The sequence below is a fragment of the Salvelinus fontinalis genome, chromosome 24 (assembly GCF_029448725.1).
Source record: "Salvelinus fontinalis isolate EN_2023a chromosome 24, ASM2944872v1, whole genome shotgun sequence".
Lineage (NCBI taxonomy): Eukaryota > Metazoa > Chordata > Actinopteri > Salmoniformes > Salmonidae > Salvelinus > Salvelinus fontinalis.
Genome location: NC_074688.1, coordinates 6,765,668 through 6,790,699, shown reverse-complemented (window position 1 = coordinate 6,790,699; position 25,032 = coordinate 6,765,668). Strand labels below are relative to the sequence as shown.

Below are 25,032 nucleotides of genomic sequence, written 5' to 3'. Positions count from 1 at the left end.
TTTGTATTAGCCAAATTTTAATGGGTATTTCGATTTTAATTTGCTTTTTAATGGCATAGAATGCCCTGCGTGCTTTCTCTCTCAGTTCATTCACTGCCTCATTCAGGTGTCCAGTTGAGCTTATTTTTAAACCGAAGTAATTGTAGTGTGTGCAGTACTCTATATATTTTGTACCAATTGAGAACTTTGGTCTAATTCCCTGAGATCTGGATCTTCTCTGGTAAATCATTATTTGAGTCTTTTCGGGGTTTACTGCCAGGGCCCAGGTCTGACAGTACTGCTCTAGCAGGTCCAGGCTCTGCTGTAGACCATGTGCTGTGGGTGACAGCAGGTATAGGTCATCTGCGAAGAGTAGGCATTTAAATTCTGAATTGTGGAGACTGACACCATGACCTGAGTCTCTCTCTCTCCCTCTTCAATTTAATGGCTTTATTTGCATGGGAAACATATGTTAACATTACCAAAGCAAGTGAACTAGATAATAAACAAAGGTGAAATTAACAATACAAATTAACAGTAAACATTACACTCACAAAAGTTCTAAAAGAATAAAGACATTACAGGGAAAATAAATAAACATATATATGGGTTGTATTTACAATGGTGTTTGTTCTTCAATTGTTGCAACAGGCCACAAATCTTGCTGCTGTGATGCACACTGTGGTATTTCACCCAGTAGATATGGGAGTTTACCAAAATTGGGTTTGTTTACGATTTCTTTGTGGATCTGTGTAATCTGAGGGAAATATGTGTCTCTAATATGGTCATACATTTGGCAGGAGATTAGGAAGTGCAGCTCAGTTTCCACCTCGTTTTGTGGGCAGTGTGCACATAGCCTGTCTTCTCTTGAGAGCCAGGTCTGCCTACGGCGGCCTTTCTCAATAGCAAGGCTATACTCACTGAGTCTGTACATAGTCAAAGCTTTCCTTTAAGTTTGGGTCAGTCACAGAGGTCAGGTATTCTGCCACTGTGTACTCTCTGTTTAGAGCCAAATAGTATTCTAGTTTGCTCAGTTTTTTTGTAAATTCTTTCCAATGTGTCAAGTAATTATCTTTTTGTTTTCTCATGATTTGGTTGGGTCTAATTGTGTTGCTGTCCTGGGGCTCTGTGGGGTCTGTTTGTGTACAGAGCCCCAGAACCAGCTTGCTTAGGGGGCTCTTCTCCAGGTTCATCTCTCTGTAGGTGATGGCTTTGTTATGGAAGGTTTGGGAATCGCTTCCTTTTAGGTGATTGTGGAATTTAACGGCTCTTTTCTGGATTTTGATAATTAGCGGGTATCAGCCTAATTCTGTTCCGCACACATTATTTGGTGTTTTACGTTGTACATGTAGGATATTCTTGCAGAATTCTGCATGCAGTCTCAATTTGGTATTCGTCCCATTTTGTGAATTCATGGTTGGTGAGTGGACTCCAGACCTCACAACCATAAAGGCCAATGGGTTCTATAACTGATTCAAGTATTTTAGCCAGATCCTAATTGGTAAGTTTAATTTTATGTTCCTTTTGATAGCATAGAAGGCCCTCCTTGTCTCTCAGATCATTCACAGCTTTGTGGAAATTACCTGTGGCGCTGATGTTTAGGCCAAGGTATGTATAGTTTTTTGTGTGCTCTACGGTAACGGTGTCTAGATGGAATTTGTATTCGTGGTCCTGGGAACTGGACCTTTTTTGGAACACCATTATTTTTGTCTTACTGAGATTTGCTGTCAGGGCCAATGTCTGACAGAATCTGTGCAGATGTAGGTGCTGATGTATCTTGGTGCTTATGTAGGCCCTCCTTGATTGGGGACAGAAGCACCAGATCATCAGCAAACAGTTACACTGCAAAATTATTGCAGTAAAAAAAAAAAAAATGGTGTCACTTGGATGCAGTATTTGCAGCATACTGCAGTTATACTGCACTCGGCCTGCGGTTGTGCTGCAGTGTACTGCAGTCATAGTGCACTCTGACTGCAATCTTTTTTCGAAAGGGCAGCGACCAACCAAGCCGCCTCGCGCTATAGTAGACTAATAGCTGCCATAGATAGGTTATTTATCCTCAAATATCATCACATAGTACGTATCTTGACTGCATCAAACCGGGACTAGCTGATTAAGCTCGCTAACGTTAGCTCGCTATGCTAATTGAGGCTGCAGTGCATGAGGTTTCTCATCCTACAGTTGCAACTACCCGAGGCAATCGTATCCGATCCGACCCAGACCTGTGTCATTATTTAGAATTCTGGATCCGGAACCGCTCGGTTCTCGGGTAGATGACCTCCAGTCCAGCATCACGCTCAACATTAACCTCTGTGCGTGCGTCGTACTTTCCCGTTTGCTGAAGGCTGATGTATAGAGGAGAATGACTTATTTTTTCCCCCCCAGGTGGAACTTCAGTATAGATTTCAGACATTAAAAATAGATCAATGGTTAGATGTACTGCATACATACAGCACCGTACGCATTGAGATGTGTGAGGGGGGGACGGCTCCAGACTGCCATAGATGCATTTGTAAGGCTTTGTTAGAACATCTGCGAGCGGATTGAACGCGATTCCACAGGTGCATGAACGTCAACGGAAGATTGATCGAAGCATTGAATAGATAGATGTGCTTTTCAATGAGATGTCCACGTCTTGCTTTCACCAGGCTTCTTCCAAGGCCGGCTCCTCGAAAAACATATTCACCAAACAATGGTAATAAAATCGCATACAGTAAAGTCTATGAGTCCTTCAAAGACTTTCTCGTAAAATAAGCGAATGTATGGGCATATGAGAACTGGACTGCCATTGTTCGCTAGGTACATACTATCCATATCTTCGTATCTCATACAGTATCAATGAGCTATCATGGGTTCGTCCCATTTCAGGAGGACTTGCTGAGAGTAACAGTAACACACACACTGGTGCAAAAAATGATAACGCACCCACACAGACAAACACTTCTGCAACCATTGACACACACACCCACACACACACACACACACACACACACACACACACACACACACACACACACACACACACACACACACACACACACACACACACACACACACACACACACACACTTAATTGTAGCTGAGTTGTTTCCCCTCAGTAACAGTAGCAATTAGACAACCTTTATAATCACACTCTCCTCATTATATAGCTAATTTCTGTAATTACCATCCGCACCAGGCTCCTCCTTCCTTTGTGCATCATCTCTCTGTCTTTGTGTCTCTCTGTCTGTTTCTCGCTCTGTCTGTCTCTTTGTCTGTCTGTCTCTCTACCTCTCTTTATTTCTCTCCCGGTCTCCTGCTCTCACCCTCTCTCTGTCCATCTTTCTGTCTCTGTCTCTCTCGCTCTCTCTTTTTCTGTGACGAGGGGGAAGGTCAATCAGGTATAGGGAGATGTGTGTCTGTGCGGTGCGTTGGGTGAGGGACTAGATAGAATATTATAGTGCTGTTACAATGCTGATACACCTACAGTAACATTTTCAAACTGCTTTTGTTTGCAGCATCGGTGACTGAGTTTTCCAGTCATTCCAGGTTAAGATCCTGGGTAAGGTAAGGTAAGGGTGAGAGCTCACCTTTGCTGCAGTGGTTCTCTCCCTCCAGCAGGGGGCACCAGGGCGGGTCTCCCTGGCTGGCGAAGGTGCACATGTGCAAGTAGCTGATGGTGAGACGGATGACCGACGCCTTGTCCAGCTGGCTGGTGATGGCCCCGGGGAGAGGCAGCATCTTGGCCAGCTCAAAGAACTCAAAGTTCTCCTTGCCGCGACGGGAACGAGCGGCATTACGAGACTTCTCCTTCCGCAGGTTCTGCAAACTGGAGGAGGAGAATGATAGGAAACAGAGGGGAACTGTAGGTGGAAAGGGTGTGTGGTTCATGCCAAAACTGCACTGACAAGGAATCCTAATTGACCGCAGAACGACCACCAGTGGGCTTGCTCGTGTGCGCTGACGCTGACCCGAGAATAGTCATTTAAAAGGTATATAATGACACCTGCGATGTTAGTGAACCAATCTCAATTCTAACCGTCTCCAGCAGATTGTCTGTCTGTGTAATTACAGACAGAAAGTGCTCCATCTACCAGGGTCTATTCCCCTGTCACACTGGTATACACATGGCTATTACACAGCACAGCTAGAGTCTCTGCTTCCAACACACACACGCGCCCACACACACACACACACTAGCATCCACACTCTCTCGCTCTTTCTCCGTCTCACACACAGCCATGCGACTGGCTGGCGGATGCTGGGCTGCAGCGGTGATTGAGGGATCAATTGGAGGGGGAGGGGCCGTGTGGCAGTGGGGGCCCAGGGCCCAGGTAGCCTGTCTCTCTGATTGGGTATCGACTCCCCTCAATGGGGCCTGAGTGGTAGAATTATGTTGTCACGGCGACTCCACAGTTTGTGTCTGTGGTAGAGAATAAAGAAACAGCATTTCTCCCCCGTGTCTGTGACATCGATTCTCATTCCGGGCCTGCAGACTGCCTGCCACAGGAGGGTGTGTGTGTGTGTGTGTGTGTGTGTGTGTGTGTGTGTGTGTGTGTGTGTGTGTGTGTGTGTGTGTGTGAGAGAGGGCAATAGAGAGAGAAATTGAGAAAATAAAATGTGTGTGTACGCATGTTTCCGTGTGTGTGTGTGTGTTTGTGTGCTATTGCATGCATGCATGTGTGTGGTATTTGTCCTAATCAGCCAACACATCGGTGTTCTCCAGGGTGTGTAAACAGCTGTGTTTAGAATAGCCCCGTCCTCCACAACGTCTCATTATTATACGAGCTCAACTCACCTGAGAGAACAATCGATACTCACCCATTGATTCTGCTTAGTTTTTATATCCGCCTATAAATGACCGTCCCATTAATAATTCCAGCCAAATGTACGTAATCTCCCACTAAGGGAAAGGGATTAACAGCCCTGACAGCCAAGGCCACAGAGCAATAACCATTTTACTATACAGTACAGTGTGTGTGAGAGGGGCTGTGTGGGTGTGATGGTTTAGAATATGAGTAAGGGTTTGTGTGTGTTAGCACTCGCTATGCAATGCTATTATGTGTGTGTGTGTGTGTGTGTGTGTGTGTGTGTGTGTGTGTGTGTGTGTGTGTGTGTGTGTGTGTGTGTGTGTGTGTGTGTGTGTGTGTGTGTGTGTGTGTGTATTAGTGTGTTTCTCACCAGGGCAGGGTGGGGGGTTTGGCCAGTAGTCCCTGTAGGAAGTCCCACTCCACGCTCACACACTTTCCCTCGCTGACGAACGGCATGGTCGCCATCCTCCAATCACACGCAGCCGCCACCTCTAACGGAGGCTGCGATTGGCCGAGGCTGTGACAGGCTCAGACCCTCTGCAGGAGTGAGGAAGCGAGAGAGAGAGAGAGAAAGAAAGAAAGAGCGAGAGAGGGGGGGGGGGGAATTATGGTTAGTTAGGTATGCATGTCTCTATAAAAGCTTTGAAGAACGTCCACTGTGCTAAAAAAGCCATTCAGTACAGAAGTCTCACTCTGGTTAGCAAAGACAGGGCAAAGCAGAGACATTAGAAGACCCCCCCTGCCTCCCCCACGCACTCACCCTCTGGCTCCCAGGTCCACCAGCGGTGCCAGTTGGCTGGCCTCCCTTTCCCCTCCCCCTCTCTGCCTCTGTGCTCTGGTGACCTTTAAAAGGTCAACGTGGCCTGCAGCAGCATGGTGTCCTGCCCTGCGGCCAGGGGTGCCCTCTCTACCGCTGGGTCAACAGTACCAGGGGAGGGGAACCAGGCTGGGCTGGGTAGAATCGGGTCAGGCTGGGGTAGGGAGCTGGGATATGTAGAACCAGACCGGGCCGGGCCAAGCCATCACATTACGTTGAGATTTCAATTAAATGACTTTCTATTTAATCTTGGTAATCCAGAAATATAATTTAACATAATTTGGTGAGATGTTTACTTAGTCTGTCTACAAGAGAACACTTTCTAGTGCATTTAACATGACTGTGACCACAATTCCCAACCCGGCATCACATCACTGTAGAATCTCTGTAGCCGACACACCATCCCTGAGCCGTGTGTAACAATGACATTTTACATCACCCTCCCCAACCTTGCTAGCTGAGTACATCGCATTGTGTGCTGGGGAAATAAAAGTCACACAATGTATCTTCCACTCATCTCTCTTTCTCTCACACACACACACACACACACACACACACACACACACACACACCCACAGCCGCTCTGTCCCGTACCTGTATGTTTATCTCTTAATTGACCCTATCTGTCCTTATCTAATCTGTGTCTCTATCGACCGTCCGTCTCTATCTCTATAGACAGAAGGCCGGCAGCACATCAGCGGCGGCGTGGGCCGTAATGGACGGGACCTCAGCGCTAATTATTCAATCAGCTTCATAACCTTGTCGCAGGTTGGGAGGCTACTAATGCACTCCCCCCAAACGGACCGCGCCAAACGCTCTCTACAGTACCGCAAACAGCAAGCTGTATGTCAACCCTGTCATCTGTGGAGGGTTATTGAAAACAACAAAAGATTATTCAGATATAAAACATACTGTGATGAGGCTCTTACAGTAGCCCTGCCAAAACAGCATGACTTTGGTTCACAGGACCTAAAAGTATTATGGTGTGTGCATGCGTACGTGTGCATCCAAGCACCTGTGTGTGGGACATGTGCGTGCATGTGCTTACATCTGTGTGTGTATCTCTGTGTGATCCCCTCATGCTGTGGCTGCCCTGCTCTTTGCTCTGCGGCTGGCTCTCGTGTAGACAGCACAGGGCTGGAAGGGAGGGCGTTCGCCGTTCAGAGCCTCTCCGTCGGGTTGGTCGGTCGGTGAGTCAGTTCGTTTGGCCGCTCCGCTGTCTGTTTTCAGCGGGGGACGTTTAATTAGAGCCTCCAGCTGTCAGAGGTTTGTTAGAGCGCTCCGACCCTCCCCACGGAGCTCTGACTGGGGGAGTCGGGCAAATGAACACATTTAAGGCAAACAGCACGCAGACAATTGCCTGCTGGAATGCCACTGGCTCCCCAGGCTGCGGGGAAATGGCTGTTGTATGCCTCACATTTCTCCCCTAGAGCCCCACAGATGACCTGGCCAAGGCTGGGGGAGCTGGGTCTAAATACCAGCTAAGACCCCCACCCACCTAACTGTACACCTCAGGGACACAGTCAGCCCTGGTAATGTCAGTTGGAATAGGATAGAATAGGATAGAATAAAATAGAATGGAAGTGAATGGAATGGAATAGAATGTTTGGAGCGCTCGTTAAAAAATACAAAATGAATGAGTTAGCCGGGTAACATTGGCCGGGTAACATTGGCCTGTGCAGCGATACAGTTAGGCCGCCTGCTTTGACACTGGGAAAGACAACAGCCGCACCACCTCTCCTTATTTTACCGTTTCCCATTTCCCCTTATCTTCCCGTTATCTTCCCGTTTTCCGTTTTCTTTCTACCCCTCTTACCACGATGAAATACTGTCTGTTTTAAAAGGTTTACTATTCGGTATGACTGGTCCCTCAACCACCTGACAGGACAGCTGGTTCCCCATCTCACAGAAGGAGAGAGAGAGCGAGGGACCGTGGAGGTGTTAAAACGTCCAAACCATACAGAGGCAAAAATTCATCCATATCAATTATGTAGACTAGCGCAATATTTTACTTGTAGAAGGTGAAATGTTTTCTTTCAGTGGGGGATATTATCACATAGGTGAACAGACCTTGATGAGTGGCTGGAGTGTCTATAAAGAAGTAGCTCAGTATTCTGGTCTTCCATGGGTAGATGTTTCTCTATTTACTTTTTACTCAACTACCGATCAATCCACAGCTACACTGGATCGTTGGACATTATGATTTCTCTCCCTCTCTCGCCTCTCTCTCTGTCTATACTTTTCTCTCGCTCTCTCTCTCTCTCTCTAAGGTTCGGTATTCCGGTCCTCAGCCGGCAAGCCACCTCCACATCGAAGCGCAGGCTGCGTCTGACCTTGACTCATTCCCGGCCCAAGGTTCTCTCCAACTCTCAAGGGCTTAAGCACTTCCCTCCGCCCACTGCACCCCTCCCTGTCCTCCCCAACCCCCAACCGGGTCATTAATTATCTAATGGAATCAATACGCTGTTAGATTAGACCAGAGTGACCCTGCCCACCCCCAGGTATCGTCACGGCAATGAGGGAAGGAGGGATGGAACGGAAGGAAGGGAGCGGCCACGAGGGAACAACAGCAGTTTGGGTTAACCGTTCATTCCTAAAACAGGCCCTACCTATAGCTGAGTGACCCCAGAACCAAGAGGTCTATTGTGGAACCTTCCAGAGAGAAGGATGAATGGAGAGGAGAGGGGTGGATGGAGAGAGATGGAGAGATAAAGAGAAAGAAGGATCGGTGGAGAGAACGAGAGAAGGGAGATAGAGGGGTGGATAGAGAGAGCAAAACGAGGTGGGAAGTTTGCTCGTGTTTACCTCCACTAATCGATAGCTCTCTCCCTCCTCTTATTTCATAGGGCCTCAGTAGGCTTTCTTTGATGTCCTAGTCCTCACGGACACGCTGCAACAGAAAATCCATGCTTTTCAATGATGATGATCCACCGTGGGGCTGGAGCTCTGAGATAGCATGGTAATACTGTATGTGAACACTGTCGATACACCACAGACCAACTTTAACAGTCCTACATGAAAGTAGTAGCCCTGACAGCCGGTAGATTAATATCAGAGAGGGGAATAAGCAGGGAAATAAGATTTCTTATGAATACAATTACATTAGAGTTATATAGATATACAGAAGTATTGGTAAAGGCTTTATAAATGTAACGATATAAAGTTGAAGCAAAACTTATGAGTCAGAACTGCGACAAATTCACCAAAGATCTCCTGAACCGTCCGAAAGGAAAAGAGAAAGGACTTAAAGATAGAGAGAGAGATGCATAATGTTGCTGTACCTGATTTGTTTTATTTATCTGGGAACAGTTAAGAAGAAAGACACTGAATCCACTTCCCTCGGGCAGGGAGAACATCACCACTGACCTCTAAATAACCACATGCCATAGCCCAGCACACAGTGTAATGCGCGGGTTGACTCATAACCCCGCAGGGCGGGTTTAGGGTCATGAAATATTGTGTGGGTGAAGGGCGGGTGGGTGGCGAGCGGGTTGAATGAAGAGAAAAAAGGCATAAAAAATCCATAAATGTATAATTCTTGTGAAATTCATGTCTATAGGCTACATTGAAGTTTTTCATTCATAATTTTGATCTGGCATTAGTGCATAAGCCTAAGCTTTACGGCCTAACTGTATGCGTGCGCCAGATACACACCAATCACCAAATGCTTTTGGGAACTTGGGGAGAAAAAGTTACACGGGAACTGTTCAGAGCATTTTCTATATTGGCGGGTTGGAGGTCGGGTTGGGGTCGGGTGCGGGCCTCAGATTTTCCCTTTATTACATATAGTCGGACGGTTGCAGATGGGTTATTCGCACATGCGGGTGGGTGCGGGTGAATAAACAGCTGAACCGTGCATCACTAGCACACAGGGTCACACACACACAAGTGCTGACACATTAACATAGAAATACATTTAAATATAAATACATGTATACAAATGTCAGAGAGTTCAGTCCAGTATCAGTGGCTTACAAGGGTTGCATGAGCTGTGTAGGTGAGTTCCAGTGCAGAATGGATTTCAGTGCACCTGCCCTGTACCTGGTTTAACACATGCATGTCTATTCACGTTGTCTGTTCTTCCTTGGCAGGTGTACTGGTCTGTATTTCTGTGGGGGCAGTATGTAAGAGTGAGCAAGAATATTTACGTAATTTTTCCGTGTGTGTATGTACTGTATCCTTGTCCTTTTATGTACAGTACAATATTTTAAAGAGAGTGTGTTTGAATATCCTCAGTGTACATTTATACTGAACAAAAATGTAAATACAACATGTAAAGTGTTGGTCCCGTGTTTCATGAGCTGAAAAAGCTGATTTCTCTCAAAGTTTGTGGACAAATTTGTTTACACCAATGTTAGTGAGCATTATCCTTTGCCAAGATAATCCATGACAGAGGTGGCATATCAAGAAGCTGATTAAACAACATGATCATTACACAGGTGCACCTTGTGCTGGGGACAATAAAAGGTCACTCTAAAAGGTGCAGTTTTGTTACACAAAACAATGCCACAGATGTCTCAAGTTTTGAGGGAGTGTGCAATTGACATGCTGACTACAGGAATGTCCACCAGATTTGTGCCAGAGAATTTAATGTTAATTTCTCTACCATAAGCCGCCTTCAACATCGTTTTAGAGAATTTGGCAGTATGTCCAACCGGCCTCACAACCGCAGAGCACGTGAACCACATCAGCCCAGTACCTCCACAACTGCGGAATTGTCTGAAACCAGCCACCTAGACAGATGATGAAACTTAGAAGTATTTCTGTTTGTACTAAAGACCTTTTGTGGGGAAAAGCTCATTCTGATTGGCTGGTCCTGGCTCCCCAGTGGGCGGGCCTATGCCCTCCCAGGGCCACCGATGGCTGCGCTCCTGCCCAGTCATGGGAAATCCATAGATTAGGCCCTAATTAATTTGTTTCAATTGACTGATTTCCTGATATGATCTGTAACTCAGTAAAATAGTTGAAATATTTGCATGTAGCGTTTATATATTTTTTTCAGTATACAGGTAAATACTATTCGTATTGAGTGATTCCTCACAAAACCCAGAAAAAAAAATACCATGATTTGGGGGATTTTTACTTAGTGTAATCCATAGAATGGTCCTTTGGAGGATGGATTGTTGACGTGTATTAGAAATGTGCATTTAAAAGCATAATTGAGAAATAATTTATCATAGTTTATGACATGTTGGCCTTACCCAGGCCTCCTTTAAGACTCCATAGTGTTTCATCTGTAGGTCCTGCAAATATGAGTAGTATTTTCATTAAAAAAATTTTAAAAAAATACAATCATTTATGAATATTGAAAAATATAAACATGAATATTTCAATATATTGTTGAACATAATATACTCTATGGGCATATCAAAGTTCCAGAATGGGATCTCTGCTAGTTTTAAAGTTATGGCCCATTTTATAGAGAGAAATTGGCATAGTAGGCAATGTAACCAATCACAGCACTCCTTTTACTTGCATCATTGAACATCCTGCAAATCACCAGCAGAGGGCAGCCATTTTGAATACATTTTCACATTCACTCTGTTGGTAATGCTTACATAGGGTATGTTCGTAAAATCACTCTGGGGTGCCAGAGTGCGTTCAGGGTGCGCTCTGGGCATTTGTAATTTCAGAGCTTTGTCAGATTGCCTGTTTGTAAATTGGACGCTCTGGCCAGGGAGTAAGTTTGATCCGAGCGTTCCCGACCTCCCAACGCCAGTCAAGCACCCAAGCTAACTGGCTAAAGTTGGCTAGCTTACTAGCTACTTCCAGACATAAATGAGAGAACACCTCACTCTGACCATTTTACTCGCCATAGCAGAGCTGGTTAGGCTGCTTTCATGTTATCCAGAGCGTTGGTGACTGCGACTCTGCTCCTGGCAAAAGAAAAGATACAAATGTGCCTTCGTTTACTGACACCGGCCATATTAAAACAAGTGTTGCGCGTTCGTAAATTCATCAGTTATTCTGCGCTCTGGCACACTCAGACGAGAGTGCTCTGAAATCGGAGTAGATAGCCAGAGTGAATTTACGAACGCACCCAAATTGGATCAGAACTCAAAGTAGCAGAGATCCCACTTTGGAACTTTGATATGTTCGTAGAGTATATTATGTTCAACAAATATATAAAAACATTTGCCCCATATTTTTTAATGCTATGTTTATATCTTTAAATATTCATAAACAAATTTTAAAAAAAGGAATTTGAAATCAAAATACTACTCATATAACAGAGCAAGCAGTCAAGCTTCATATTACACCAATGTTGCTTTGTAGCCTCTACAAATGAAACATTATGGAGTCTTACAGGAGGCCTGGGTAAGGCCAAAATGTCAGAAATATGTCAACTTTGATACAGTATTTCTCAATTATGCTTTTAGGTACAAATGTCAAATATATGTCAACAATCCTTCCTCCAAAGAACTATTCTATGGAATACATTTAGTGAAAATCTCCCAAATCATGGTCTTTTTTTGTCTGGGTTTCGTGAGGAATCACTCTATTAGTATATAAATACCGGAACCAAATGCTTGTAAATATAGCTACATTTTTCATCCAAATGGTGACAGATTTTCATGCAAATTATTCAAAAATCTGCACAAAAACAATAGACGCATTTTCCCACCAGAGATGTTTCCATCAAATTGACTTGTTGCGGATAAAAGGCGGTGCGTGATGACGAAGTGCACATAAAAATAACTTTTGCGGTTAAATTCCCATGTACTGAAGAAAGAAAAAAATATCTAGTGAAATGTGTTTCCATCACATTTTCAACTCTACTGATGGTTTTGTCACAAACAAAATTGTTATATAGCGCAGATGTGTCCACTCTGTTCTTGGCATGTGTGCAGGTATAGTTTACTACATGATGAGGTTATTATGGACAAAATGGCAGCCAAGCACAGATCATCATGTCACCAGAATAAGACCTTCACCGTGCACTTTCACCACCCTGTGAAGTTCATCGTCACTTATTTCATCTGTAGCCTAATAAACTGAAGCGTTCCCCAGTCCAAGCGGGAGCCTGGGAGAACCACACAACATATCGTTGCGTGACTCCAAGTTTACTATGATGATACTTACATCAATATTAGCACATAAAGGCGTTTCCACCGCCATTTCACGGATAATTAATTTTACCGATCCCACCTTGTCTAGCGCATTTCATTTTGTCGACATTTGAAAATATTTGTGTGTATGACGACACGTGTCTGTACACTCTCAGAAAAAAAGGTGCTATCTAGAACCTAAAAGGGTTCTTTGGCTGTCCCCATAGGAGAACCCTTTGAAGAAACCTTTTTGGTTCCAGCTAGAACCATTTTGGGTTTCATTTAGAACCCTTTCCACCGAGGGTTCTCCATGGAACCCAAAAGGGTTCTACCTTTAACCAAAAAAGGTTCTAGCTGTAACCAAAAATGGCTCTCCTATGGGGACAGCCAAATAACTCTTTTGAAATAAAGGAAACACCAACATAAAGTGTCATAATAGGGCGTTGGGCCACCACGAACCAGAACAGCTTCAATACACCTTGGCATAGATTCTACAAGTGTCTGGAACTCTATTAGAGGGATGCGACACTAATCTTCCACAAGAAATTCCCATCATTTGGTGTTTTGTTGATGGTGGTAGAAAACGCTGTCTCAAGCGCCGTTCCAGAATCTCCTATAAGTGTTCAATAAGGTTGAGATCAGGTGACTGAGACGGCCATGGTATATGGTTTACAACGTTTTCACGCTCATTAAACCGGCCACTCATGCCCTGTGGATGGGGGGGCATTGTCATCCTATGGGTACATAGCCATGATAGCCAAAATAATGGCCTGCCCAGCATTTTTATACATGACCCTAAGCATGATGGGATGTTAATTGCTTAACTAACTCAGGAACCACACCTGTGTGGAAGCACCTGCTTTCAATGAGCTTTGTATCCCTCATTTACTGAAGTGTTTCTATGATTTTGGCAATTACCTGCATGTTTGCATCCGTGTGTGTTTATATATACGTGTGTGTGTGTGTGTCTATGTGAGCGTGTGTATGTGTGTGCATGCGTCCGTCCGGTGTGTGTATGTATGTGTGTGTGTCTGCGTCCGTGTGTGTGTAACTCTTCGCGCCGCTGGCTCCCTGCAGGGCAGTGTGTGAATGACAGCAGGGGTTATGTAAGGAGCCACAGCGGGACAGAGTGGACAGCCTGACCGGAGATCAGGTCAGCAGAGTGTGACACTAAACACATCTCACTGACACTGAGCTGACACCCTCTGTCACTGACGCAGCCAATATCTGTCCCACTCGCACACTTCTCTCGCTCGCTCGTTGGGTGTGTGTGTGTGTGTGTGTCAACAGTCAGACACCTCTGTGTGTGAGTGTGTCTGTCTGTCCTCTTTGATGGTGAATCAACGGTCGAACAAACGAGAACGTCTACCTATCGGTCTACATATTTACCTTTTCTTGGCCCGGAAGAAAGTCTTCAGAAAAGGACATTTCAATGACTATCTGACGGTCTCCAAACACGTCTTTCCCCATCCACAACTACCGACGCCATCCCAATGTCAACCTGCCCAGACATCTCCTCTATGTGACTGTTGCCTCTCAGACCCCCGTTCGCTGCAATAAGGTTAGTCCATTGACATGTTATTCAACAGAGCAAAATATATCACGGCCCGGTTGCCCAGGACGATCCCTTCACCCAAGCGTCTCTCCATGTCGTGGGAAAATGTTAAAGTCATTTTGAGAGCTCGACTGCGTATTCTCGCTAGTACGCAAAAGGACACGGTCCAGAATGTCAAATCCCCAAAACAGACAGAGATAGAAACAAATGAAAAAAGACAAGTTCTGGTTTGAACACGGTCCGCGGTCAACAAGGACGAACATGAGCTATTACTGATTGACGGACACAATGCCCATCTTCTCCTTTCAGAGCCTATAGGAACGAGTGACTTTAGAAATAGCCAGTGTCTGTGAGACCAATCACGTCTGGAGCGGTTTTCAAATCTTTTTGGTGATACAGACACAACCAGCCTGAAAACATCCTCTGAGATCAACACTTTTAGTGTGGTCTATGAAGTGGCTGTGTATTATTGGGTGGAGGGATTTCTCCTTACAGCTGCAGGGACTGAGCAGGTGGAGCCCTACAGATGGTGGTGCTGGTAGGATCATGTGCTGTTATACCTCACAACACACTCACACAGCACAGAAACATTCAATTACCGTCAACAAACGACACACTCCAGGAAGGCGGACCAGGACACACCTGGGTAAAAACACTGGTCCCTGTGTTGGTTTGTGCACACACACACACACACATTTGTTTGTTAATGTCTTTCCTAAGTCACTCTACTGTCCTCCCTTCTATATAGCTGTGCTGTGCCTCTACAAACACACAGCTAACAGAGCCTTAGATGAACAACATGGTCAAGCATAACATACCGGATCCCTGTTCTTTTGATTGGTGTCATTATATAATAACATTGGTGATATTTACTATTTGATCACTAGGCACCAGATTACACAGGCATTTTGTAACAGTCATTTACCCAATTATGGCCACCTGCTGTTAGTGCCCTAAAGCACTACAATCCTCCGTCCAGCCAACTGGCCTTTTCTCTCGTTCCTTTACAGCAGCTCACTAATACTATTCTGAACGAGCTACAGAGGACAGGAAATTACAATATTTATATATTAAAAACAACAATGGCTTTAATGATAATAATAGATGTTGACCTTTCATTGCGCTGGCAGAAATAAACAACTTAGGAAGCAAGTCCTTTTCCTATGTCTGTTATGGTAACAACTTTTATCCAGTTTACTTTAGAGAGTTCCGGTAAATACACAAGACAATACATCCAGTCCTGAGCAGACAAAAAAACAAAAGCAGATATTTACACACATATTTATATCCAATGTGTTTTCCTTCTCCGGGACCAAAAATATCACATATCCATCCAATTCTAAATTTAAAATACACAATTTCACATTTCTTGTAACTAAATTGTTTTCCTGTCCGAGGTAAATTGAACTAATGATACACACTGATATTTCCCCAGAAGCTATTAATCTAGTTCAAAGGTGAATATTTACCAGTAAATGACGTGTTGTTACGGCTCAGACACTTTTTTTAAGAGCAGAGGACTATCATGTGCCAGCACGTATGACATCTTCCAAACTTTGCTTAGAAATGAGGAGAGTAGATGACATACAAAAAGTGAGACTTCCCCTAAAACAAGTAACTGTCATTATTCAATAAACGTGACATCTAAAATACACTCTCAAACTGACATAACCATCTAAGTACATTACACTCACATGACAGTTGGAATGTCATCCAGTTTCTACAACATCAAATCAACTTCATCAAACAGTGGAAGTGTGTGTGTGTGTGTGTGCGTGTGTACACTGACCAGAACTTGTTCCAGGATGGCCTCACCTGATGGGCATTTCCAGCGTTGACTCCCCTACTCTGAGTGGACGTACTTTTTCCTCTTCGTCCTCTATCCTTCAGACTCCTGTGCCCCCCAAAACGGCCCGGCTGGGGTCCCCTGCTCCCAAACGCACTGGGGGTGGGCTGGCTGGGCTGAGAGGCTGGGCTGAGAGGCTGGGCTGAGAGGCTGGGCTGAGAGGCTGGGCTGACTGGAGGCAATCCCCTCACGCTCACAAAAGACCTGGACACGCAGGAAGGCGGACCCACCGCGGAATCCGTTGCAAGTGTGTGTGTGTGTGTGTGTGTGAGTACGCAATTGGTGCAAGCTGGTGGGGAAGAGAGGCTATGCTGGCTCAGGATCACTTCACTAACACTCTGCTCCCTCCGCCACTTCTTAGAGATGGACTAGGATTAGGAGACAGCCAGCGTGAGATTCTCTCTCCCTCGCTCTCTCGCCGGCATGCTCCCTCTCGCTCTCACTCCTCCTCTCTCTCTCTCTCTCTCTCGCTCTCACTCCTCCTCTCCCTCTTCGCTGAGCTTCTTTCTTTTCATTTCCTCTTGGGAAAGCTGCGCACACCGGTTGTCTCTCTCTTCACCCTCTCTCGCTCTCTCTTCCCCTCAGTCGCTAGTAAATATAAAAGGCATGGTTGTACAGCTCTTGCTTCGGTCTCTCTCTCCCTCGCTTTTCCTCTCTCTCTCTCTCTCTCACTCACTGTCTCTTGCTTTCGTTTACCCCCTCCTCCCGCAGCCCCTCACTTTCTTTCTCTGTCAAAGCTGCCTTTCAAATGCTGATTAGCAGGGAGAGTAAAAGACAAGCAAAAGAGAGGGAGAGAGAGAGAAAGAGGGAGGGAGAGAAGGAAGGAAGGAAGGGAGAGAGAGAGGGAGGGTATGTGTAACTGAAGCAAGTGGGAGATTCCATCACATACACATCACACATTGTAAACTGTTTCCCTGGTCTTATACAAAGTCTATCCAACAAATACGTCCACATTACGCACCCAAGTGAGCATCTGCAAAACAATCACACAGAGGGTGCAAGTGAACAAGCATTTACACACACACACACAAGCGCACCAACAGATTTACGCACAAACACACACATACAGACACACACGCACAAACACACACATATGCGCACACACACACACAAGCATGTGCATACATGAGCAAATAATCACATTCAGAGACTCACTCAAGTACTCTCCCGCCAACCTCCCTCCCTTCCTCCACCCTCGGTCCCCCCTTCCCCCTCTCCTCTGTTCGTTCCCCTTGCCCTCAAACACTACTCAGAATATTGATACATCCCCCCTCCTTTTTTCTCTCTCCATCTCTCTCCCTCCATCACTCACTTTCTCCACTGAATACTGATAGGCTGTCTACTCCGTGGTCTGGGTCTCAAATCTCCCCCTCTCTCTCTCTTCCCCGCTCCCTCTCTCCCTCACTGCACTCACCAAAAAATGAAAACAGCTACATAAAGGGGAAATAGCTGAAGTTAATGCATTGAGGTGGACATAAAATCAGATAAGTACCATTTTAGATTATGTCAAGCTAAAAATGGGATTAACATTGTGCGACGGAAAGGGACAGAAGGGAGAAGAAAAGTGCTACTTTGGTACCCGAGCGGGCGACGGAAACGAGCTGACTCGTAGCAACAAAAAGAGAGGCGTGTGAAAAGTTCAGGCAAATGAAGACGCATTCAGTGTTTTGGTCTCCCTGGCTCATTGATGTGAAGGCAGCCACGACCGTGAATGAAAGAGCGAGATAGAGGGGCCAGTAAAGTCCTCAAACACCCCCAGTGGACCCCCACCTCTCAGCAGTTTAAACAGCCGACAGCCCAGCCACTAGAACAAAAACAACACTGAGAACGGGAGTAAAAAGTTCCCCCACTCAAAAGAAGAAGCCCAAAGCGAGAGAAGGGCCTTTTGGGGGTTGTGTTTGTGTGTGTCTACTCCTCTCTTCTGTCTGTTTTTAGAAGAGATCCGCTGTGAGACGGAGAGACAGAGTGGGTGATTTTGCCCTCCAAGCCTTCCTGCAACGCCCTTGAAGGAGTGACTCACGGGGACGTGTGTCGGTCTCCATATATATTAAATCATCCACAGGGTTCGGAATACAGGTCTGTACAGAGTTGCCAGGCACTCCCATATCAAAACAAGGAACCCCCTTGTGTCTTAAAAATATCACCTAGGGAACAGTCATGAGCACAGGTATCAACATTGCCTTAGGGCACCCCCAGGAGTTAGTGTCATTCAGACTTCAATGACCCATATCAAAGATGGTGAATATATGAAGATGTCCCACTCTGTTTACAATGGGAATACTTTTCAGTTCCGGTACGCTTAACGTATCTATGGCTCTCACATAGGCAACAATGCATTAGCAGCTGGGTCTGGTCTGCTTATTAGTTCATTGACTGTGTATGAACCAGACATTTTTTGGGGAGTGGGACGTCTCGTTTCTTCTTTCGTCTCTGCCCATATGATTGCTGATATTGATGTGTGTGACCCTATTCGACGCTAAGAGAGACACGCCCCTATACCCTCTGAGCTCACCTCGCTCCGCCTAGCATGCTCAAAAAGTATTCTGGGGAAATAGATTAAAAAAAGCTCCAACAAATTCTTGCGAAATATTATATTTGACTAATAATACAAATGTGTCATTATTTTTTAATAAAAAGAAGTGAAGAACTTCTTCACTTCTTGTGAAGTGTTATATTCCTCAAATCTGTTTACTTAGGTTCCCAGTGCCAAAAAATACAAAAAACAGATGTGTTGTTATCCGCTGTGACTATAAAACAAAACCGTAAAATACAACGATGGCGTTAATGACTGTAAGAGCCCTATAAAATACATTGCAGCAGGTGGCATATAGCAAAATAACAATACGCTTTCTATATTATCCCTGGCCTGTATGCAATATGCATGAGGGAACATGGAAGACAGAATCTGCTTCATGGAAATGATTCCAAATCGTTCAGAAGATATTCTTAGAGGACATGTACCCATTAATCCGCTTTTTTCCCCCTTTGTTGAGTGAGCTGCTCTACGTTTCATTGAGATGTGTATCTGTCTCGCCCACTGTCTCGTTGATATCCTGTTCTCCATTCAACAGTGACCCATTGCTCTCCGCCACACAATCCTTCACTTCTCTAGTCTTAAAAGTAATTACCACTTTCATTTGCTGTCCTCGTTTGTGCTAGCCTGAGTGGCTCGTTGGCGCCTGGATATTTGTGTGTGTTTGCATACGTGTGTGTGTGTGTGTGTGTGTGTGTGTGTGTGTGTCTGCATGTGTATACCGTATGCACTAGTGTATGTGTGCATGCCTGTGTATGATTGTGCATGTGTGTGTGCACATTAGCGTATGGTTAACCTCCCCTTGGTCCAATTACTCCAGAACCAAACACTTCTGGTTCCCTCCTCCCCTTTAAATCCCTCACCCCTCCCACCCCACCATCCCCAGTGACAGACTGCACAGCAACCTACCCTCCCCTTGTAACCCTTTCTACCCCCTCCTCTCCCCCAATCTGCCCTCCACCATATCCCCTTCCTCCACCTCTCCCCCTCAGCCCTATGTGAGCTGACGACACAAGGAGGGCAGAAACACCAGACGCATATTAATCCATCGATCTGAATATTAACAAACCATGCATCCTAATGAGCTAAAAACACAGAGCCAAGTCAAACAGGGCCAGACTCACACGAGCAGGCACACACTGTCCTATAAGTGAAAGCCCGATCCTCTGACCCACTGCGTACACGCTGAGTGTCACGTCCAAGATAAACGTGTTGTCTTTTTACTTTTCACTCAATTAAGACACCTCTCCTTTCCCACATCCTTCTCCTCTATCCCCTCCTGTTGCTTCCTTTGGTTTTCTTTTTATCTTCTCTACACTCCCTCAGTTCAGGCATCCTCTTCCCTATTCTCCCCCTCTCTCTCCCTCCCTCCCTCGCTATGTATCTCCCGATCTCCCACTCATCCCGACCCTCTCCCTCCCTACTCTCTCTAGATTACCCCATCTTACACTCCCCATCTCGCTCTACCTCCCTCCCTTCTATCTTTCTATCTCTCCCTTTCTCTCGCTCTCACCTACTCGATATTCCACCCTTGTTCTCCTGCAGTCTCCAGCACAACTTTTTGACCCAGTTCCTCTCTCCTCCCTGGCCCTCTGATCAAAGCCTGCAGGACGGCATTGCCTTGGGCGGAGGACAGAGAGATGGGGGGGGATGAAGGGATCCGAGGAGAAGAGAGGGGGAAGAGGAAGAGAGGGATAGAGGAGGGATAGAACGCACGAGAGGGAAGGAACGGAGGGATCACAAGGACGGGAGAGGAGCCAGGTGCCCTCCCAGCCCAAGGACAAAAGCTCTTCCTGCTGGCTGATCACAAGTGTGTGTGTGTGTGTGTGTGTGTGTGTGTGTGTGTGTGTGTGTGTGTGTGTGTGTGTGTGTGTGTGTGTGTGTGTGTGTGTGTGTGTGTGTGTGTGTGTGTGTGTGTGTGTGTGTCCTGTCACTACTGCCATTCTTGCTGAGGTAAATGAAGTATGACAGGGTTGACGTTAATAGACGTGATAAGAAATGCTAACAGTTATAATTCATGCCCAGTCTTACTACACCAACAACCAAAGAAAACCTAGAAACGAACACTCACTCATTTCACTCAGGACCCTTTTTAAATACGTTATAAATCATGTTCAAAATTGCAACGCAATAACAAACGCCTATTACTAACGCCGAAAAGCAGTCGGTACGTCGCTTTCCATTCCGTCTCAACCATTTACCTGTATATCTGTGTGAGCATGTGTGCATATGCCCGCGTCCGTCCGTGCGTGTACGCGTGTGTGTGCCGCTGCGTCCTAAGGTGCTGGCCTTTGTCTGGGGCTGTGGTTGCGGCTAGCAGCAGAGCTCTCCCTACTGGCCGGTGGGTCGCTATGTTGGTGTGTTGAGGAGAGGCAGGAACACTAGCCCATTTGTACCCAGAGCGGAGTGGCTTGTACTTTAACATTCCCCGCGCATCCCGACAAAGAGCACTAATTATAAATAAATTAGGGACACGACACGGTGTGCCACAGGGGGACCAGCCAGAGGAGCCAGAGAAAAGAGAGACCGATAGAAAGAGAGAGAAATAGAGAGAGAGAGAGAGAGAGAGAGAGAGAGAGAGAGAGAGAGAGAGAGAGAGAGAGAGAGAGAGAGAGAGAGAGAGAGAGAGGAGAGGAGAGGAAAACAGATAAGAAAATAGAGGGATGGAGCATGGGGAGATGTGGGGCTGGAGTGAGGCGAATGTAAGTGAGATGATATACAAGGCTGGAATGTTCAATGTAAACCTTCACATACAGCGTACGGGGGAAAACAACCAGAAGGGGATGATTTAGACAACATAATGTCTTTGAACTGAAGTAGAAAAGCAATGAGCAGGCATTCAAACTGATCAAGTTGAAACCCTGAAAATAAAACACAATAATTGTATTATTGCTTGTCTATTTTAAAATTGTAAATAGTATAAATGTACCTAAAGAAGCATATAACCCTAACTCAAGACATACACTTTCCAAACATTTACTACCTGTCTGTCAAGCTTATCTGGGATGACTTTCAACCAAAAAAACTGCATGACTGCGTGTACGTGATTGTGTGTGTGTGTGTGTGTGTGTGTGTGTGTGTGTGTGTGTGTGTGTGTGTGTTTGTACGGGCACGTGTGTGTGTGTGTGTGTGTGTGTGTGTGTGTGTGTGTGTGTGTGTGTGTGTGTGTGTGTGTGTGTGTGTGTGTGTGTGTGTGTGTGTGTGTGTGTGTGTGTGTGTGTGTGTGTGTGTGTGTGTGAGCGTGCATGAGTGGTTGTGTGCACAGGAAGAAACTAACCACTATCTAAATGGATCACACTTCAAGAGTCTCCAACCTCTGAAGATGCCGTAGGCCTGCTGAAAGCCAGCGGGAGATAGGGGAGACACTAGATTCAAGGTTACGTCCTGAAATTTAACAAATGACAGTTAGAATAGCAGGGCTCTGTGCATTAGTTCAAGGGAGAAATAATACTCGTTTTTACTGGGCAGGGGCATTGCGCTGTGATGTGAATGCTTCAAATGATAGAATGACTGGCTTGGGTATTTAAACAAACAGACATTTATCCTCTTGGATGTCTCACGAAACAACTGCTCTCTGTCTCATCTTTCAGACGGGGCTGCAAGGCACGGGTCAAAGGTGACCACCCTGTGACACAGACAGATAGTCAACTACGTGACCTGCGATTGGCCCCTGACCCCACGACCTCCCACCGACAACACTGTCGCCATGGCCACTGAGCCGCAGACAAACATGATGCCTGTGAATGAGCCGAGGGGTGGGGGCATTTTGGGCTGTGGAAGTGGAGCAAGGAGATAGGGAAACCTTTAGGATGGAGGGAGAGGTGGAAACAAGGAAGGTGTAGGGGTGAAAGAGTGTCTGTCCCAGACTCCAAACACACACACACACACACACACACACACACCTTGTTTCATCATGTATGTTAGTGGCAGCACCATCATCCTCATCAAAGCCCATAAAACAGTCTCGTCTCTGAGAGAGGGGAAAAGAAGTAAAATGAGAGAAAAAGAAACAGCTTGTTGAATTAGCATTCCTGCAGCGGAGTGGCTGTCTGTTCGCCTCTGGCGGCAGCGGAGACAGGCGGACACTCTCTTGCGTCCTCACTTTCTCGCTCTCTTTTTCTGCCTCTCTCTTTCTCTCTCTTCCCCCTCTCTCTCTATTTACCTATTTCTATCAAGAACTCTTTGCCTCGTCTCTCTGTCTCTCTCTCCCTGCCTCTTTCTGTCTTTCTCAAATCAGCTAGTGTTGTTCAGTTGGGAGAGCCGTGGGCGAATAGGATGCCTCAAGCCACGGTCGCTGGCTGTGTGTGTGTGTGTGTGTGTGTGTGTGTGTGTGTGTGTGTGTGTGTGTGTGTGTGTGTGTGTGTGTGTGTGTGTGTGTGTGTGTGTGTGTGTGTGTACGTGTGACATTGGCTGTCTTGAGTGGTATTAACACAGATCTGTCTATCAGACAGTGCCAGAACTAATCAATAGATATTCAAATTTACTGGCACATACGGCTAGAGCAAGCTTAGGTGACAGACACACACACACATACAGAATCGTGCTCTTTTGCCGTACAATAACGCTCTACATTAGTGGTGACATTAAACGTTGTTACACAGAGAACAAGTGTAAAATATGACGTTCTGTAGGTCACTGTACCAAGGTCGAGGACTCATAATACTGTAATAAGAAATAACCGTATTCCATTCATAAAGCACTTTTCCCAATCCCCAAGATATTACATTTGTATTTAAATGAGATTGTTGAGATAGAATGAAAGCTTCCCTAAACGTACTTCAGCCCAGCTTCAACAAAAACATTTAAAATCATGTGCCTCGGCTTCTAAACGGTAAAAATCGTGCAATTGAATGTGCAAATCATAAAGATGAATGTGCAAATCATAAAGATGAATGTGCAAATCATAAAGATGAATGTGCAACAGTAGCTGAACTAAAGGAAAACAAGTGCATACTGTAGGATTAGTCAAACAGCAGGCACAAATGCATTAAAACAAACCAATAGTCTATTAACAAAGCTCTAAATAGTGCCTTCGGAGCATATTAGCGTTGGAATAATGAGACACTCGTGGCTCATCCATCCATCGACCTATTAATTCACAAGAACAAAAAAGACATCTGCTGAGGGGCTGCGCTTCCTCCTGTCCCTTCTAGAGCAGATACGCTAACACTTTAATGGTACCTAATATACAAACTCACAGATGATTATGCCAATGCACATCCCTGCTCGTTCTCTGTCTTTCACTCTTTCCCTTTGTCTCTCTCTCTTTGCGCTTTCTTTTTTCTTCCTTTCGCCCTCTCTCTCTCTCTCTCTCTAGGGCTGGTCACTCCTGCATTCCCAAAGTCATCTGCAATCAGCCATCTTAAATTGATTAATTACACTGGTCTCAGTACAGCTTGATGGAGAATCTAACATCCATCCACATACACCCTCAAGAAGACCCCCCCCCCCTCCCCACCCAGCACCTCCACCCCTTACATGCCCGGTGAGGTCCCCCTCTCCCCTGGTCTCACCTGGTCCACGAGGCCTCGCTAATTGGACATCGATTGGCGGGCCCTCCGATCTTCCTCGAGTATCTGGCTCATGCTAATTGAAGAATTAACTTGGGTGTGACTTCAACCTGTAGGGGGAAGAGATAGAGACAGACAAATGCTTCAGCTTAAAGAAATACGATAACACACACGGCAAGGGAGCGTCCTGGCAAACCATGGCTAACACATTCACATGCATGACTGCACCCACGTACCACGCTGTACACATACAGTTGAAATCAGAAGTTTACATACACTTAAGTTGGAGTCATTAAAACTCTTTTTTTTAACCACTTCACAAATTTCTTGTTAACAAACTATAGTTTTGGCAAGTCGGTTAGGACATCTACTTTGTGCATGAAACAAGTAATTTTTCCAACAATTGTTTATAGACAGATTATTTCACTTATAATTCACTGTATCACAATTCCAGTGGGTCATAAGTTTACATACACTAAGTTGACTGTGCCTTTAAACAGCTTGGAAAATTGCTGAAAATTATGTCATGGCTTTAGAAGCTTCTGATAGGCTAATTGACATCATTTGAGTTATACCTGTGGATGTATTTCAAGGCCTACCTTCAAACTCAGTGCCTCTTTGCTTGACATCATGGGAAATCAAAAGAAATCAGCCAAGACCTCAGAAAAAACATTGTAGACCTCCACAAGTCTGGTTCATCCTTGGGAGCAATTTCCAAACGCCTGAAGGTACCACGTTATTCTGTACAAACAATAGTACACAAGTATAAACACCATGGGACCACGCAGCCGTCATACCGCTCAGGAAGGAGCGGTTCTGTCTCCTAGAGATTAATGTACTTTGGTGTGAAAAGTGCAAATCAATCTAAGAACAACAGAAAAGGACCTTGTGAAAATGCTGGCAGGTGAGTCCTATATCATGAGTCCTATATCAACAAAACCTGAAAGGCCGCT

General features: G+C 45.4%; 1 protein-coding gene across 4 annotated transcripts in view; it reads right to left on the bottom strand.

The window, feature by feature from the left end:
- The window catches only part of LOC129821853 (neuronal PAS domain-containing protein 1-like), a 39,367-nt gene extending 18,431 nt beyond the window's left edge, over positions 1-20,936 (bottom strand). For 2 of the 4 annotated variants that reach the window (XM_055879548.1, XM_055879551.1), the window contains exons 1-4: positions 20,771-20,936; positions 16,006-16,787; positions 5,140-5,306; positions 3,549-3,787 (exon numbers count right to left, since the gene is read on the bottom strand). In XM_055879548.1, coding sequence (XP_055735523.1) covers positions 3,549-3,787; positions 5,140-5,234 — 334 coding nt within the window. In that variant the 5' untranslated portion in view covers positions 5,235-5,306; positions 16,006-16,787; positions 20,771-20,936. Of the gene's footprint in view, positions 1-3,548; positions 3,788-5,139; positions 5,307-15,979; positions 17,156-20,770 lie in introns of those variants that run through there. The other 2 variants (XM_055879550.1, XM_055879549.1) reach the window with 2 other exon arrangements.
- Positions 20,937-25,032: the final 4,096 nt, after the last annotated feature.